Here is a 15561-nt window from a genome sequence, read left to right as displayed (position 1 = left end):
ACTGGTGTTACCGCCCCATGCCAGTAGTGACTGGGGGGCTGCGGGCAGAAGCCCCCAGGAGCGCATCCTGCTGGTGCAGGTGGAGGGCCTAGGGAGAAACAATGCTTTTGAAAAGAAAAAGAGGCAGACCAGAGAAAATATTTATTGAGTGCAATAGGGAGTCATCTGATCGGAGACCTGCCGGCGGATTGACCTGGAACACCAACAGCCCGAGTGACCAGACGAGAATTAAAAAGTGACACTGTTGGGGACATAGCCTCGTGCACGCAGGGAGCATGTGCTGCCAGGGAGAGCAGCAGCTGGGGAGCGGTACGCTTCTCTTAACAGGATAGCCTTTGGTTCAAATGCTTGGAAAAGGGGCTCCTGTTTGAGGCTGAGTTCCGTCTTTTCCCTTGGAGCACAAAGCACGGGGTCGTGGAGCTCCTGGGCAGGAGGAGAGGCAGCAGCTGGAAATGGTTCCTGCTGGGCTGGGAGAGCAAAGCCCAGCTGCAGGGGTGAGAGGGGAGCTGGAAGCCATCCCTGCTCGCTTGGGAAAGCCCCAGGTTTGGTAGGTTTGGTGAAGGATGCCCTGCTCCAAGTTCAAAACTGCCCCGGTTCCAGCTGCGCTCCTGGAGACCCCTCTGGACATCGCTCATCCCTGTGCAGCTGTGCTCAAACACATAAAGCTCATCCTCTCCACATGAGCAGCCTGGCGAGGAGAGGGAGCTCTCTTGGCACTGTCAGAGCTGGAAAATCTTTCTCTGATTCCAAAAAATAAAATAAGCCAAGGTGCAGCCTCAGATCAAATCAAGCAGGCGATGCTGCCAGGGAGAAGAGCCAGCTGCTGCTTTGGGTGAAAGCACCAACCCAGGAAGGTGGCAGCTGCTGCTTTGGGCAGGATCTTTTTTTCCAGCAGCTCCTTGCCTGCGCCCGTGCCGCTGAAACAAGCCAGGGAAACGTGACTTTCATCCAGACACGGAGCCCAATTGTTCTGTGCTGGCAGAAGGCGGCGAGATGCTGGGCATCCTGCCCAGAGCTGGGAAACGAGGCCCAGCAAGGTCCTGGCTCAGCCCCGCACCCAGCACTGTCCAAGGACGGCTAAAGCCAAGGAGAAAGGCTCAGGAGATAAGCTCAGCCTGAAGAAATGCTGCTCTTCCCAGTCCCGTTCCTCCCTTGTGTTTCCCGAGTGCTCACAGCTCCCTTTTGTAGCATTGCTGTTGGGCAAAAGGGCTTTTAAAGGCAATCCAACATTTTGCATCCACAATCTGTCCACGTCAGCCTTGTGTGATGTCCCAAGCACTCTTCTCAGCTCCAGGCACCGTAACGGAGCCGTTCCTCTCATCCTGCTCCCCTGCAGATCTCAGCCCTTCCACAGGCACGTGCTGCAGCTCCAGCCTGCAGACGTGGTTCACACACAGCTGCTGGCAGCCTGCTGCTGAGGGCTGGCAGGCATCAGCTGCCCAAAACCAGGCTTTCCACGGGGTTTAGCGGCCTTTGGATCAAGACCTTAACTAATTTCTTCCAGTTATGTGATGCTTCTCAGCAGCCACGGTCCCAGTTTATCCTCAAACACTCAGCATAGATCTCATCCACCTCCATTGTTTTTTTTATAAAATAATAAAATTTATAATATATTTATATATATACTACGAAAACTGTACAATATCATATGCAAAAAAAAAAAAAAGCATCAGAGGCCAACACGAGTAGTGCTATACAGATGAAAAGCTTTGCTATCGTGGTACCAAAGGTTAGCAGCGAAGGACAGGTGCAGTAGGAAAGCAGAGGTTACCCTGACCCGCTACCATGCAGCTCTTAAAATAACCCAGAACAAAATCACCATCTCCAGCAGACAGCCGTTTGTCCAGAGAGCCCGGGGCAAAGATGGGAACGGTGACCCTCTATAAATATCAGGCTGTTTCGGGATGCCATCAGCTGGGCTCCTCTCAAAACCGAGGACCCAGGAATAAATCATTGCCTTCCATTTTCCTGGGGAGGTGGGGACCATCGAGACACCTGCGCTTCTGCAGGAGTGCTCGGATGGGTGGGCATCAAAAACGGTGTTGGAGCGAGCGGTGATTGCTCGTGGAAGGCATCCCTGTAGGTCCTGCAGGACTGGGGCTCAGCAGGGCAGGACAGGGGATGGCGAGCACCCGCCTGATGACCCAGCCATGCCAGAGCTTGGGGTGCACTGGGCTCTAAAGGAGAGCTCCAGAGCTTGAAGTGCCCTGGAAAGTCTCTGCCCACAGGAGGAGCTGCCCAGGCACCGCGGCAGAGTCTGGATGAAGCACTCCTGGACCGTGCCACGGAGCCCTGCACGCCCCAACGGCGGCGTCCCGCTGGCGGGCAGCCTGCCCTGGCTCAGGCCTCGTAGAACTGCCTCTCCATCTGCTTGGTGAGGGTCCCGCTGGACATCACGGTCCTGCTGACGAACTCTTTGGTGACCTGCTTGGTGAGGGTGCTGCTGGCGCTCTCCACCCGCTGGGTTGTCATCAGCATGCCATCTGCAAGGAGAGGCCTCGTGCTCAGGGTGCTGCACTGAGTATGGGGTCACGGGGAGTGGGGTCTGCACTACCTCATGTTTTTTTGGCAGAGGTTTCACCTTCAATACCACCTCTCCAGATCAATTAATTCAGTACTTTGCTATGCCAGTCAATAAGATGAGTTTTTCTACCAGCTCCTAAACTCTCCTCCTTGCAGCTTGAGCCCATGAGTCCTTGAACTCAAGGGGGACAACGTGGGACAGCTGGACTGATGTAATTAAAACGGTCATCCTACTTTTCTGCAGAGGCCTAGCCTTGCAGGAAGAACTGTGATTTCATCACCAGATCGCTCCTGTGGGGCTCTAAAAACTCACGTTTCCCTCTGTGATCAGGCAGCACACAGGGAAATGGCTGCAACTGCCTGCAGGGCAGAGCAGGACGTGGTGCAGAAAGGGGCCTGGTCCTCTCCATCTATCCTGCCTGGTGGACCCCCCCTGCACTGCCCGGGACATCTGAGGTTAAAGCAGAGCTGACCTTTGCTCTCCAAGGGTTTCAGAACAGACAGCAAGCCCTTACCTGAGAAGTGGGGGTCCAGGGAGGAGTGGCTGATGCTGGTTTTGGTGGTGTATTCAGTGGGAAAGTTGTACACTTCTCTCATGTACTGCTGTCCTCCAAACTGTGAGAAAGTGCCTGGGGAGAAGGAAAAAGGGAGAAGTCAGCCAGGAAACGACAAGGAGCTTCCATGCTTGTGACCCCCCTGCACAACGAGCACCAACAGTCAGTTCAGGAGGTTCGTCTTGTCATTAGGGCCGGGTTTAGGAGGAACTGGGAGGACTGAGGACCTCTGCCTATGCATGGAATCAGGTATAAGACAGAAGATTTGTAATAAATTAAACACTGACAGGTTCTTATAATTGTCATTTGGTGCATTTTGTGGAATAGGGACAGCGCTCACAAGGTACAGCAGTGCCTTCATTACGGAGATAGAAAAGGGAATCACAACCAGAGCAGGGAAGGGCTCCAGGAGCTGTATTTACTGCTCCGAGAGACTCCTTGCCTTTGCATTTCCAGGAAGATGTGGTACCGTACCTCCATCCTGAGATTCGATGGTGATGATGCCTTCTCTCTCCGGCCCGAAGCCTTGGGTGGTCTTGGCTTGCACTTTGAACTTGTACGGGATGTTCTCGCTCAGGTGGGGCACGGTCAGGGTTGTTTCTGGATTGTCTCCTTCAACGTAGATATTCCTGGGCTCCCCTAAAAATGCAGAGAGACCGGGGTGAAGACAGACAGACAGGAGTGACCGTCCATGCAAATACCTCCCACTTCTGGCTGGAGTCTTGGCTTTCCCTAAGCTCCGTGCCACCCACAGGTTGTATGGTCACACCCTGAGAAATAGGGCAGCTAAAACAGCCCTACTTCAGTGCAGTGCTGATCCTGAGCAAATAACTTCAGCTGGATTTGGGCTGTGTGACATCCCAATTCTCCCCACTTCTGTTACACCAGATCGTGCAATGACTTAAAGCATCGGGGTCCAGCTGCTCCCAGGCCTGGAACCAGTCTCACGTCCCCACTTCGCACTGATGTGAGCACACAAAACTCTGTTGCTGGTCCCAGCAAAAAGGCAGCAAGTTTCTGCTGGAGGTGATCTCGTTTTCTGCACAAGGATTTGGTTTTCCACAGCCTGCTACCTTACCTCCTCCGTGCAGCATCTCGCAGGTGACCATGTAGCCCAGGATGGCCCCGTTGGGCTTGCGGGGCCTCTCCCAGCTGAGCTGCAGGGAATCGGGGCTGAGAGCGGTGAAAACCAGTGGTCCGGGAGCACTGGGTGTGCTCAGCGTGAAGGGGGATCCTGCGGGGGCACAAGCAATGGGTCAGAAGGTGGTGGGGAAGATCCCGGCTGAGGGCTGCACATAGCATTTGTGTAACGAGCTGGGAGGCCTCAGATACCCCAACAGCTAAGGGAAGGTGAGCACATGGGGCAGAAGGTCCTGTTTTTTAATGAAAAAAAAGGAAAGGAGAGCTCAGGATGAGGTAAGGGGAGAGAAAACCACCAGCAGTGAGGACAGAAGCAGAGCCATCAGCGCCACCCAGGTGCCCCCACCCGCCTCACCTGGAACAGGGCAGAGCGGGCTCTGCGGGTCCACCTGGGACTCGATGGTGATGACTCCTTCCCTCTCGGGGCCCCAGCCCTCCTCGCTCTGTGCCTTCACCTTGAAGATGTAGGAGTGGTTGGGCAGCAGGTCCTCCACCACCACCGAGTTCTGGCCGGGGTTGGGGATGGTGAGGCGGTGCACCTCTCCTGGGACACACGGGGAAGCAGGACATCAGCGCCGTGTTGCAGGCACAAAGGCAGAGCCCTGGCTTTCTCCTAAACCCTACCTCAAATGAACTGTCTGGAAAACTGAGCCAGAGAAATTCATCCAGGTTCCCCCCTCCCCAACCATCTCCATCACACCTTGCCCCCAGCAGCTGGTAGCACAGGACCAGGTGTGGCTCCAAAAAAGGCTTAGGACAAACAATGGCTTCTTGAAAACTCAGGGATTTTCAAGCAAAGAGAATTACATTTTCACAAACTGCCCCAAGTTTCAGGTAAAAATAATCAATTTTTGTTCCAATCCTTCCTCCAAATCCAACGTGATGAAAAAACCTTCCGCTAAGATGATGATGGAGAAGGAGCACAGGGTTTTTTTGCAGGAGGAGTGACTCCACAAACCCTAGAGAACTGTCCCCCCGACAGAAAGAGGGAATAAAAAACGTGGCTGAGACATTTCCTCAGGGCTACAGGAAGAGTACAGTTGGGAGCTGGAAATCACAGAGTGGTTGTGCTTGGAAGGCACCTCTGGAGGTCATCTGCTCCAACCCTTCTGCTCAAGGAAACCCAAGAGAGCAGCCTGCCCAGAAGACCTGGGCAAGTCTCCCCCACCAGAAGCTCCCAGTACTGCCCAGTGACCCCAGCTGCCTGCCCGCTCACCTCCGTTGAGCAGCTGGTACTGCACGCTGTAGCCCTGCACCTCCTTCTCGCAGTGCGGCTCCTGCCAGCTCACCTTCAGGGAGGTGGGCCCCAGGGCGGAGAAGACCAAACGGGTCGGGGTGTCGGGGATGCCCAGCGGCAGCCTGGAATCTGAGGCAGAACGGGACCGTCACGGCAGGGGTTTGGGGGTGAGGGGTTAGTTGGGCTGGGGGAGAGGAGGGAGCGGCACGCGGAAGCGTGGGATGGTCCTGATGGTCTGGGGAGAACGTGGTGAGATGTCCTCTCTGCAAGCTGAACCTCTCAAGAGGGGGACTGGCTGGCTCTGCACACCTACAAGGATGTCCTACAAACTTGGGGGGCCACCCTCGGGTGGGACAAGGCAAGATAAGCTTCATGGCACTGTGGTGGAGCAACCAGAGCAGAAGCCCAAGTACTGGGGCAAGACCCTCCTGGCCCACCCCAAAGCAGTCCAATCCTTCACAGGCATCTTCAGAGCAAACACAGCTCTGTTGAGAGTGGCCCTAACCTGCAGCTAAAGCAGCCCAGGGGTTGTTCAAGGGGACATGGGCAGCTGGGACCAGAGCGGGGTGCTCCTGGCTCCCCACAGCTCAGCCCAGTGGGACGCAAGGCTCGTGGTGAGCACAGAAACCTCCCAGGGAGGTGAAGCTCAGGGACGGGCACATGAAGCTGCTTTCTGTCCCTGCTTTCTGCATGCAGCACCCAAACAGAGTTCCTGGCAGGACCTCATGGACTTCTGACCAAAGAGTTTGCAGAGGGACATCTCGTATGGAGCACACGTTCTCCCCGGGAGTCCTCCAAAGGCCTGTGGGGTAAGAATGGGGACAACAAGCTTGTTAGGAATGAAAAGGAGAGGGCAATGAGGTGGTCAGCTCGTTAGAGCACGGTGGCAGCGGCGGTGAGTGTTAATCAGCCCACGTGGCTTGAAACACAGCTGAAGTGACCTGCAAATGGAAAGGTGGTGTGATGGAGGCACAGCCCGGGTGTTGGTGTGGCACACAGAAAGCCATGGAGAGAGGGTCTGGGGGCAGCAGATGGCAGCAGCTCACGGATGGCCAGTGGCCTGGCTGGTTATGGGATGCGTGGCTGGAAGGAGACACCGGACAAAGCTGTACCTATGTACTTGCAAATCCCTGCAGACCCATCGGTCATGATTATAGAGTCCCGAAAGCCAGTGCTGGGGTAGTAACCCTTCACCTTTGCCCTGCTCCTGAAACCCACAGCCCGGGGCAGCGGGATTGTCCTCCCAGCATCTTCACGGATGGGAGGGAGGGATCTCCCTGGGTAATCTACAGAGCAGCGTAAGAGAAAGAGAGAAACAGAAAAACATGGTTGAAGACTTCAGAGGGGGCTCAGCCTGGGTGCTGGCTCCTGCACAGAGATTTTTTTTTTTTAAGGCTCAGATTTTAAGGTCGTTTTGCAACCTGGCAGCATAAGCCTGGTGTATGTGCATGGAGCTGAAAGGGAACCACACTGCTGGACAGAGTAAGAGAGAAAGACGTGCTTTTTCTGGGATGCTTTGCAGTTAGCCAGGTGCTCTGCACATCAGGGATGGGCACCCTTTGCAGAGTGGTCTGGAAGCAGAGCAGCCTTACCAAAGCATTTGCACATCAGTGGTAAGGACACGGCCTTCCAGATCTCTGCTTCACGGGCCCCTTTGGCTGTGAGCACAGTCCTCACCCCCAGAGGATCCGCAGGGCACGGACCTGAAGGTGGTTATGAAGGTAGAAGAGAAGAAGTGGCCCTGCCACGTCTGCACTCACCGTGCCCCATCATCATCGTGGAGTAGTCTCTGGTCAGCGAGGAGCTGCCCATCACCCTGTGCTCCTGCTGCACGTGTGAGCTCAGCTGGTGGTAGCTGGTGTTTGTTGCCCTGGTCAGCGTGCCGCTGCTGCCGGAGAAGTCCACCCGGCCGTTCAGCAGGTGCTCTGTGGAAGAGGACACACGGTGAGGAAGGCGGCTGGAGGACTGGGCTTCTGCTCCAGTTTCCCTGGGGAGGAAGCAGGAGGCACCACGTGCACCCTGCCTCGGCTTTGTCCTGGTCTTAGCCACTCTGGAAGGTGGTTCTGGAGAGCTTCATCTAGAACAAGCCACGGTCACCCAACACAAAAATGGGGAAACAAATGGGAAATAGAGACTGCCTATACCCAGCACCAGAGACACCCATGGTGCCCAAGGTAACTCCAGACCTCGGCCTCGCTGGGGCACTGCCTTGTGGTTCTCTCTCTCCTTTGACGCAAACACAAGTTTATAATTTCAGGTTAAAAAAGAAACCAGAAGAAGAAAAACAGCCCTTTATGGAGGCGGTTTCTCCAAATCTCACTCCGAATCCCATCTCAGCTGGGTCTGAAAAGCAAACTGCTTCGCTGCTCAGGTCCTTGACAAATCCTCATCCCCTCTCAGCAGGCCGGGAGAGATCAGCTACCACGAGGGAGTGATTTCTGTTTAACGGTCCAGCAGATCTGCCCTGGTAGCTCAGGGCACTCAGTTAAGGTGAGGAGCTGCCCTTGGAGGTGGTACTTAGCAGGCATCATTTGAGTTTGGCTCATGCCTTGAAGGTCCGGCCTGTTGTAGAAGCAACTTGCTAGCAGGCTCCCAAGTCCATGCCGAGATGGGGGTTACCTTGACACTCGTGAGCAGACACACCAGGACAAGGCTTTGAAGCAGACTCTACAGCACGTGAACATCACGCCAACAGGAGGACGGGCACACAAGGGGAGGAAGGGGGCCACGTGCTGGGGGGGGCCCAGCCGCAGGCCCCGTGGCTCAGAGAAGGACGAGACAGGACACTCAGGGCCATACGAAGCCGTCCTTCACCTGCTTGGGGCCGGGGGGTCCCGCTCCTCATCAGGCTGCCAGTAGCCACGTCGCTGTCCTCCTCGCGGAGGAGACCCTCGGTGTCTGAGGAGAGGTGGCTGCTGCCAGAGAGGCGGGGAATGGTTTCGGGTGGGAGCCTCCAGGTGATGCGGCGAAGATCCAAGTCTTCTCCCAGCAGCTGCACATATTTCCACCTGGAGCCTTTTGGGACAAGGCAAGCACTGGTGTTGGCATGATCTACGGGGGACGGGGTGGGCTCCCCACTGCCTTCGTGCTGCTTGCCGGGGAGGGGAAGGGGCAGCCGCCGGGGGGAACAAGGCCCGTTGGCTGACGAGGTCAGGAGGTGCAGCCATCAGGTGAGTGGTAGATGGAGGGAACGTGACGTGCAGGGGGTGCCCCAGCCCCAGGGCTGTTTTCCAGCCCTGTGTCCGTCACGACAGAAGGTGAGAGTCCAAGTCCCACCGTATGGCTGTCCCTGTCACGAAGAGCCTGCTACACTGGTCCTCTGCTCGGGAGAGGCTTCCTTGCTCCACGATGTGCACAAGGGATGGTCAGACACTTGGTGTTCCTGTTATTTCTGTTTTCTGAAGGGAGCAAGGACTTGCTTCTGGATCCCAGGCTCTGGAGAACCCCCCAGGAAAGACCCTCCAGCTCCCAATGACAACCTCTGCATTTCACTTATGGCCAGTCTTCCCCTTGCTGTCCCAGTACAGCATACGAGAGCCAGCCCCACTCAGAGCGAAGTGATGAAGGAAGAGCTCAGAGGCCACAGGGATCCACCTGGATCCAATTCACTGGCCAGTGCCTCCCAATCACTTGTTGAATTCCCTCCTGTTGGCTTGGCTGAGACCCCAAACACCCAGACTCAGAGGTCTGTGCCTCGCCAGATCCTGTTTTCTGACAGTAACTCTTGGTCCATTCAGACACCAAAATGAAGGGAAGATGAGCACAGAGGGCTATGAAAAACTCCTCTACCACCCCACACCGAGATTTGCCTTTGCCTCATGGCTAAGACAAGGGGACATGGGTCTTATTTAGACTAAGACCAGTCAAATGTTTCCAAGCACTGTGCTTTGGAAGTGCTGATCTCCACCAGCTCCATGATTCACATCTCCCTGTCGCTGTGAGGACAAAAGGAGCAACAGAACTCACTGCTGAAAATAATTAAGGAAAAAATGAACGTTGAAGATGACCTTTGCAAAATCTGGAGCAACGTACCTGAATCGTCAGAGACGCTGGGATGCTTGCTGCCAGTCGGAGAACGAAGCACATCTGAGCTGTACATCAGGTAGCTGTCATAGTCCTCACCTCCTTCAGCATCGATGATGGGGACATCAGGGATGATGGGGACTGGAGGGGAGGTGGAAAATGCCATTAGACGTGCAGCTCAAAGCCACACTGTCTCCACCATGCTCAGGCTGGCCTTCAGCCTTCACCAGGGCGATTGGAGAGGGCAGGGTGTTGAGAAGCAGCAGGGTGATGGAGAAAGCTCCTCGGCACTGCTCCTGCCACCCCTGCTCCCCACCCAGGCAGGGCAATAACTCACTGGACAATGGACGCTTGGGCTGTGTAGCAAGGTTGATGGTGGCTTCTCTCTCGGGCCCCCAGCCAGCACCATTTCTGGCCTTCACCATGTAGCGGTAGGGCTGGGACTCCCGCAGGTTTTCTATCAGCACCATGCGTTTCTTTGGGTCTTCCACCAGCACCTTCTTCACTGGGCCAATGGGTACTGAAAATACAGGTGCACATTTCCCCCATGAGACACAGAGAAACCCCGCCACAGATCTTCCTTGGCCAACAGGCTTGTGGTTTGGTGTTGGGACATAGCTTGGCTCTGGGACAAGGTGCTGAGGCTATCTGGGTTGCTAGTGACAGGCATGACATAATTTTGGAGAAATCCCCAAACTGAATGCTGAAGTCAACCTACAGCAGAAGTCTCCTGTTGCTGGTGTATCAGCTACTGGCACCAGATAGCATCTTTCTGGCACCACAGTCCCTCTAGATGTATGAGCTAAGTTTTTAAGGTGAAAAACAGCGCAAAAAAACTGCCAAAGTGAATGGAACTGAGGGTGCTCATGGCTTTGCAGGATTAAGTCCTGAGGGGTGATTTCCTGTACTCCCTCCTTCTGGAAATGACCCCTCCAGATCCCACTATTACAAGAAACGCTTTTGGATCCATTTTGGTTCTACTGCAACCTGAGGCCAGCCCAGATGTGGAAAATGCTCTCCTGTTCCTAGAGCTACTCCAGACAGCAAACGAGCTCTTACTGTTGTCCTCGTTAACGAGTCCGTAGCTGACTTCATACGCCGTGATCTCCCCGTTGGTTTCTGCAGGCTCAGCCCAGCTCAGCTGCGTCACGGTGGAAGAGACGACGTTGAAAGCCAAGCGGCCAGGCTCACTAGGCACTGGAAAGGCAAGGACGAGGTGCTTAGATTACTCCAGCTGGGAGCGTTCAGGTGCTCAGAGCTCCCTGAATTACAGGCACAAGGATGCCAGCTTGCTCCCATGTGGGGAAAACGAGGTGCAGAGCACTCACCGTCCTCCAGCGTGCGGCAGTGGATGATGTCGGAGTAGACCCCTTCACCCATGGCGTTGTAGGCGCAGACTTGCATCTCGTAGTCGCAGAAGGGGTAGAGGTTATGCAGTTCTGCCGATGGTGATTTGACATCGATGAGGTGAGCTTCTGACTCGGGGTCCCCCTGGATCCAGTATTTCACCTGACAAAGCAAGAGAAAGCCATGATTCCATGGAGAGGAGCCAGGAAGGGAGAGCTAGCTCCCTCCTTGGGGTCTCTTCTCCCCATCCCTTCAGCACAAGTGACCATGCATGTGCAGCAGACACAGGATGGGCCCCACATCCTCCCCTGGGATCCACTCTCCCCCCTTACCTTGTAACCCAGGGGTTTTCCTGGCGGAGGAAACCAGCTGAGGCGGATTTTCCTGGAGCTGAGAGCCTGGGCATTGGGATTCAGCGGTGCACCCAGGCGGCCTTTGGGGGACTGGGTGACTTGGCCCATGCCAGTCAGCGGGGGGACACCATCCACCACCTCTGCAGACACGAGGAAGAGTGCACATCAGTGCCAGTGCCCCGTGAGGATGGAGAAGAAGGAAATGTGCCTCTTCCCATCACTGCCTGGCCATTAATGAGTGAACTTCTCAGAGCATTTCAGAAGGGTAGTTCCCCATCGGAAGGGAGACTGAGGCATTCAGTGAGGACACCCCCAAACCATACAGCTAGCTGGCACAAGGGTCTGGCGCTGACCCCCCAAGTCCTGCACCTCTTGCTGCTTCTCACAATCTGCCCAGGTAGGAAGAACTTGGCTTCTTGCAGCTTAAAATCCTTAGCTTTAGCTGAATATATTTAACAATGCTTCCACAGCTTGATTGCTTGCCTGTGCGGCTGTGAGAGGAGCAGGAGATGGGCAGAGCCTTCTCAAGTCACACAATCACAGAATATCCTGAGTTGGAAGGGACCCACAAGAATCATCGAGTCCAACTCCTGGCACCACACAGGTCTACCCAAAAAATCCCCTCCCCTTGCTTCTCCTAGAAAGTCACCAAGGCCTTGCCTGTTCCGGGAAGCTGCTCTGGTTACTCCAGTGACAAGGGACTTTTTTTTAATCCCCAGTTTTCCTAGCTATTACCACGATAAATCTTTCTCTGTTATTGACCCACTTGCTGGCAGCTCTTACAGCTCTGTACGGCCACAGTCACAGGAATCACCAAGCACAGCTCCCAGAAAGGGAGCCTCTCCTTTATTTTAACAGCTTTTTCTTCAAATCCCCAAGGAAAAGGAAAGAAGAATGCCCTCTATTTCCTTTTGCAGTGTAGATCATCTATTTTCTTCCCACCCAGTGCCTATACCCGCTCAAGCCTCTAGAGGGAGACCCAAATCTACCAGTGGGAGCTGGAGGCACCTCCTCATCCCTGCCCTTGGGGTGAGCAGCAGGGCTTGGAGCTCTGCAGGACCCGGCTGGGCAGGTCCTGCTGGGGTCCCCCAGCTCCTACTGGGGTCCCCCAGCTCCTGCTGCCATCTGCCAGCCCCTACCTGGGTCAGCGATGGTCACCGTGGTCTGGGGGTAGCGGCCGATCTTGGCGCCGTACTTGGGATGGAGGAGGTCGATGGCGAACTGCTTGAGCTGGCAGTTGTGCAGGAGGGTGTCTATTTCGGTGAGCTCCAGCAAGGAGACCTGCACCTCTTTCCGGGTCTCGCCGGGCTGGAAGATCAGGTCACCTTCTGCAAAGACGTAGTCCTGGAGGAGGGAGAGGTGTGTGGTCAGGGCACGCAGCATCCGTGAGATGGTTCCCAGAGCGATTCCCCTCGTCTCCCAGTGAACCTCCACTGGCCTCCCAGTGCCCCACAGCTCGTTGGGCAGCCAGCACCCTCTGACTGAGGTCCAAGCAGCCTCTCAAGTCCCTGAGGCACAGGGAATGAGGGCAGGAATCAGGGATGGGAGGAGAATGTGTCCGTCCCTGTGCTACACAAAAGCCTTGGGTCCACCTTCTCCTGGCCATGCCCCCTTTGAACCCAACTCAGTTTTCCTGCAGCCCTAGGGTCGGTTCCTTCCTTGGTGTCTGCTCGTTCCTGCCTGCCAAGGCCAGGAGCATTGGCCTTACCCTGCCGTCCTTGGCGGTGAGGTCTCGGGTCCTGTAGGTGACTTGGGACTTCCCGTTGTCTATGATCTCCCGCAGGACAGGGATCTTGGCCACCTTGTCAAAGCGGCTGTGGGAATAGGCTGGCTGCAAGAAGGTGATGAGGCTGCTGGCTGGAAGGGCAGGAGAGAACAAATGTGTCAAATGCATGAAAAAATCACATTACGAGCACTTGGGAAGAGACTTCCTACCACCCATGGGTATGAGCTGCATTTGAAATACCACTGCATGGACTGGAGACTTTGCCAGTCCTCTTGCTCCCTGCCCAAAACAACCACACAGAAAGCAGAGGAAAATCACTGGGGGTGTTCACCTGCCCCAAGCACAGCATAAGAGCAACGAGGGCTTCCACTGCATCACTCCGACCACCTTAGAACTAGAGCAGCAGAGGCACGTGGCCAACCTTGGATCTGCCACACGACTGATAGCACTTAAACCTGTGATGGTCAAACGTTTTGGTCCCTGCCATCAGGGATGATGACCCTCCCTTGGATGCTTTAAAAGATGCTCTAGTTTAGACCCAGGTGCCTTCAGATAGCAGTCACCAAGCAAATTTCTGGCTTGTGATGCTGGGGAACTCAACACCTTCCTTAGGAACCATGAGAGTCCATCTGGACAAGGGGCCAACCAACACGAGTGCCCTTGGTCATGCCTCGTGCCATGGCTGCTGCCCTTCACCTTGTTCTTTGATGATGGTGATGTTGACCAGCCTGCGTCCAATCTCTGCGATGCCGGTGGGGACATCAATGGCCTCCACCTGCAGCTGCTTCTCATCATCATCATCCTCCCTGATGAAGAGCGGGACACGGACATCCACCAGCTCCACGGCTTCTTGGAACTCCACCATCCCGTGAGCATCTGGGGGAAAGGGTGACGGTGAGAGGTGGGAAATGCCCCCTCTGCCCGGCCAGGACGCAGCGCTGGGCTCCGCTCCCTACCTTGATCCGAGGTCACGGTGTAATAACCTGGCGAAACCTTTAGGTCATTGAAAGCCTCGTGGGAGACGTGCTTCTCGGTGACTTTGATGATGTCCATCTTGGCTGAGCGAGGGGCGGTGAGCACAGTGTCCACGATGGTGTGGTCCTGCCTGCGGCCGGGGGAAGAAAAAGCAGGGGAAGAGCTGAGGCCAGGTCTGCTCATCGCACGCAGCACCTGGAGGGGTTAGCGGGTTTGCAGGGCACTCCGCCACCCACACTCCTGCCCACAAAAAGGGAGAAGCAGCAAAGACAAGGCTGCAAGCTCCACTTACCTTTTCCCAGAATTGGGCTGTACCCTGAGGGGGAAAAAATAAAATAAAATCAGAGTGAGTAACACTTCTGGGGAGACAAAATTCTGTGTGAATCACAGCCCTGCACATGTCTGAGCCGCAGCAGATGCCCCACGGGATTCAGCCATGGGGAGCGGTGCCAAACCTCCCTGCAGAGCCTGTGGCCTCTGGTGGGTGAAACTCCTCACTGGGCTCATGTTTGTGTTGGGAAGGGCTCACAGACCCTGCTCCCTCCCAGCTCACAGATTTCACACCCTTCCCCATCCTCTCCCTCATCAGCAGTGCCCTGGGGCAACCCTGACCCCGAGACAGGCGTTCTCCCCCCCCAGTGACCCACCTGAACTTGGTCTGCTGGAGCTTGTGGCAGCCCGGGATGTGCTTGTAAATGTCGTTCAGCTGCAAGGAGCAAGATGGACATGGGGTTTTTACATAGCCAGAGGCTGCAAACTGAAGCTAGAGAGGAGCTTCAGGAGCAAGCCTCATCAACGTGATGCTTTGATAATTCTTAGGGTTTGTGTTTTCTTTCGGAAAGAGGGAAAAAAAAATCAGGAAAAATCTCTTCTTCATTTCAAGGACTGAGTGTCCAGGGAAGGTGTCACAGCCACCACCGCCGTGGCTGTGCCCAGTCCCACCCCAAGCCCCCCCAGGTGCTCAGGCCCTTACGTTCTCCTCCACTTCCTTGCGCAGCTGCTCGCACTCCCGGCTCTCCGGCTTCGTGAGGTTCTGCGTGAAAAGCCGGGTCAGCCTCAGAGACAGCCCGTAGGGAACTGCAAGGAGAAATGCCCCGGTCAGAGAAATCACCCAGCAAAAGCTGGATGTGTGGGGATATGCGTGATGTACGCGGGGACATGGTGTCCAGATCCCATGGCGTCCATGCCCTTTGTGGCACCACAGCACCTCCTCGGGGTCCCGTTCCCCGGAGGAGACACTTACTGAGATCTTTGGGGTTGGCAGTGGCGGCGTGGGAGGCGAAGCCCTGCTTGTGGACGTTGTTGTTGATCTTCCAGCGGACGGTGTCCCGGCCCTTGAGGGACCCGCTGCGGACCATGGGGGTGTCCAGGTGGTCGGAGGACATGAGGCTCTGGCGCAGCATGTAGTGGTCCTCCTTGAAGCCAACCGTGCGACCTGCAGAGCAGGGGCAGAGTCAGTGCTGTGGGGCAGGGAGGACGGGCAGCAGCTTGGCTCTGCTAGGAGATGGCCCTGATTTACCACACCCCAGAAGGGGATCCCTACTTGTGTCCTCCCCCCAAGGAAGGCAGTGACCCCACAAACCCCTCTCTCCCCCCCATTCAAAGGGCTGGTACCTCGTGCACAGCAGGGAAGCAGGGCCAGGCAAGCCTAGAAAAGACATGACCAAACACACAGTCACTCTG

At 55.6% G+C, this 15561-nt stretch overlaps 1 protein-coding gene across 5 annotated transcripts in view; it reads right to left on the bottom strand.

Annotated features, from left to right (window-relative positions):
* Nucleotides 1-127: 127 nt before the first annotated feature.
* Nucleotides 128-15561, bottom strand: part of ITGB4 (integrin subunit beta 4) — a 33352-nt gene continuing 17918 nt past the window's right edge. For 3 of the 5 annotated variants that reach the window (XM_068654618.1, XM_068654617.1, XM_068654616.1), the window contains 23 exons: nucleotides 15493-15526; nucleotides 15122-15313; nucleotides 14852-14955; nucleotides 14526-14584; nucleotides 14171-14194; nucleotides 13860-14008; nucleotides 13600-13779; nucleotides 12886-13034; nucleotides 12317-12521; nucleotides 11157-11317; nucleotides 10806-10986; nucleotides 10537-10674; nucleotides 9815-9997; nucleotides 9487-9618; nucleotides 8269-8469; nucleotides 7215-7379; nucleotides 6567-6740; nucleotides 5434-5583; nucleotides 4573-4761; nucleotides 4156-4311; nucleotides 3552-3716; nucleotides 3039-3152; nucleotides 128-2483 (listed from right to left, as the gene is read on the bottom strand). In XM_068654618.1, the coding sequence (XP_068510719.1) occupies nucleotides 2341-2483; nucleotides 3039-3152; nucleotides 3552-3716; nucleotides 4156-4311; nucleotides 4573-4761; nucleotides 5434-5583; nucleotides 6567-6740; nucleotides 7215-7379; nucleotides 8269-8469; nucleotides 9487-9618; nucleotides 9815-9997; nucleotides 10537-10674; nucleotides 10806-10986; nucleotides 11157-11317; nucleotides 12317-12521; nucleotides 12886-13034; nucleotides 13600-13779; nucleotides 13860-14008; nucleotides 14171-14194; nucleotides 14526-14584; nucleotides 14852-14955; nucleotides 15122-15313; nucleotides 15493-15526 (3348 nt within the window). In that variant the 3' untranslated portion in view covers nucleotides 128-2340. The remainder of the gene's footprint in view (nucleotides 2484-3038; nucleotides 3153-3551; nucleotides 3717-4155; nucleotides 4312-4572; nucleotides 4762-5433; nucleotides 5584-6566; nucleotides 6741-7214; nucleotides 7380-8268; nucleotides 8470-9486; nucleotides 9619-9814; nucleotides 9998-10536; nucleotides 10675-10805; nucleotides 10987-11156; nucleotides 11318-12316; nucleotides 12522-12885; nucleotides 13035-13599; nucleotides 13780-13859; nucleotides 14009-14170; nucleotides 14195-14525; nucleotides 14585-14851; nucleotides 14956-15121; nucleotides 15314-15492; nucleotides 15527-15561) is intronic. The other 2 variants (XM_068654619.1, XM_068654620.1) reach the window with 2 other exon arrangements.

Source organism: Anas acuta, chromosome 18 (genome assembly GCF_963932015.1).
Source record: "Anas acuta chromosome 18, bAnaAcu1.1, whole genome shotgun sequence".
Lineage (NCBI taxonomy): Eukaryota > Metazoa > Chordata > Aves > Anseriformes > Anatidae > Anas > Anas acuta.
This window is presented reverse-complemented; position numbering and strand designations above follow the sequence as displayed.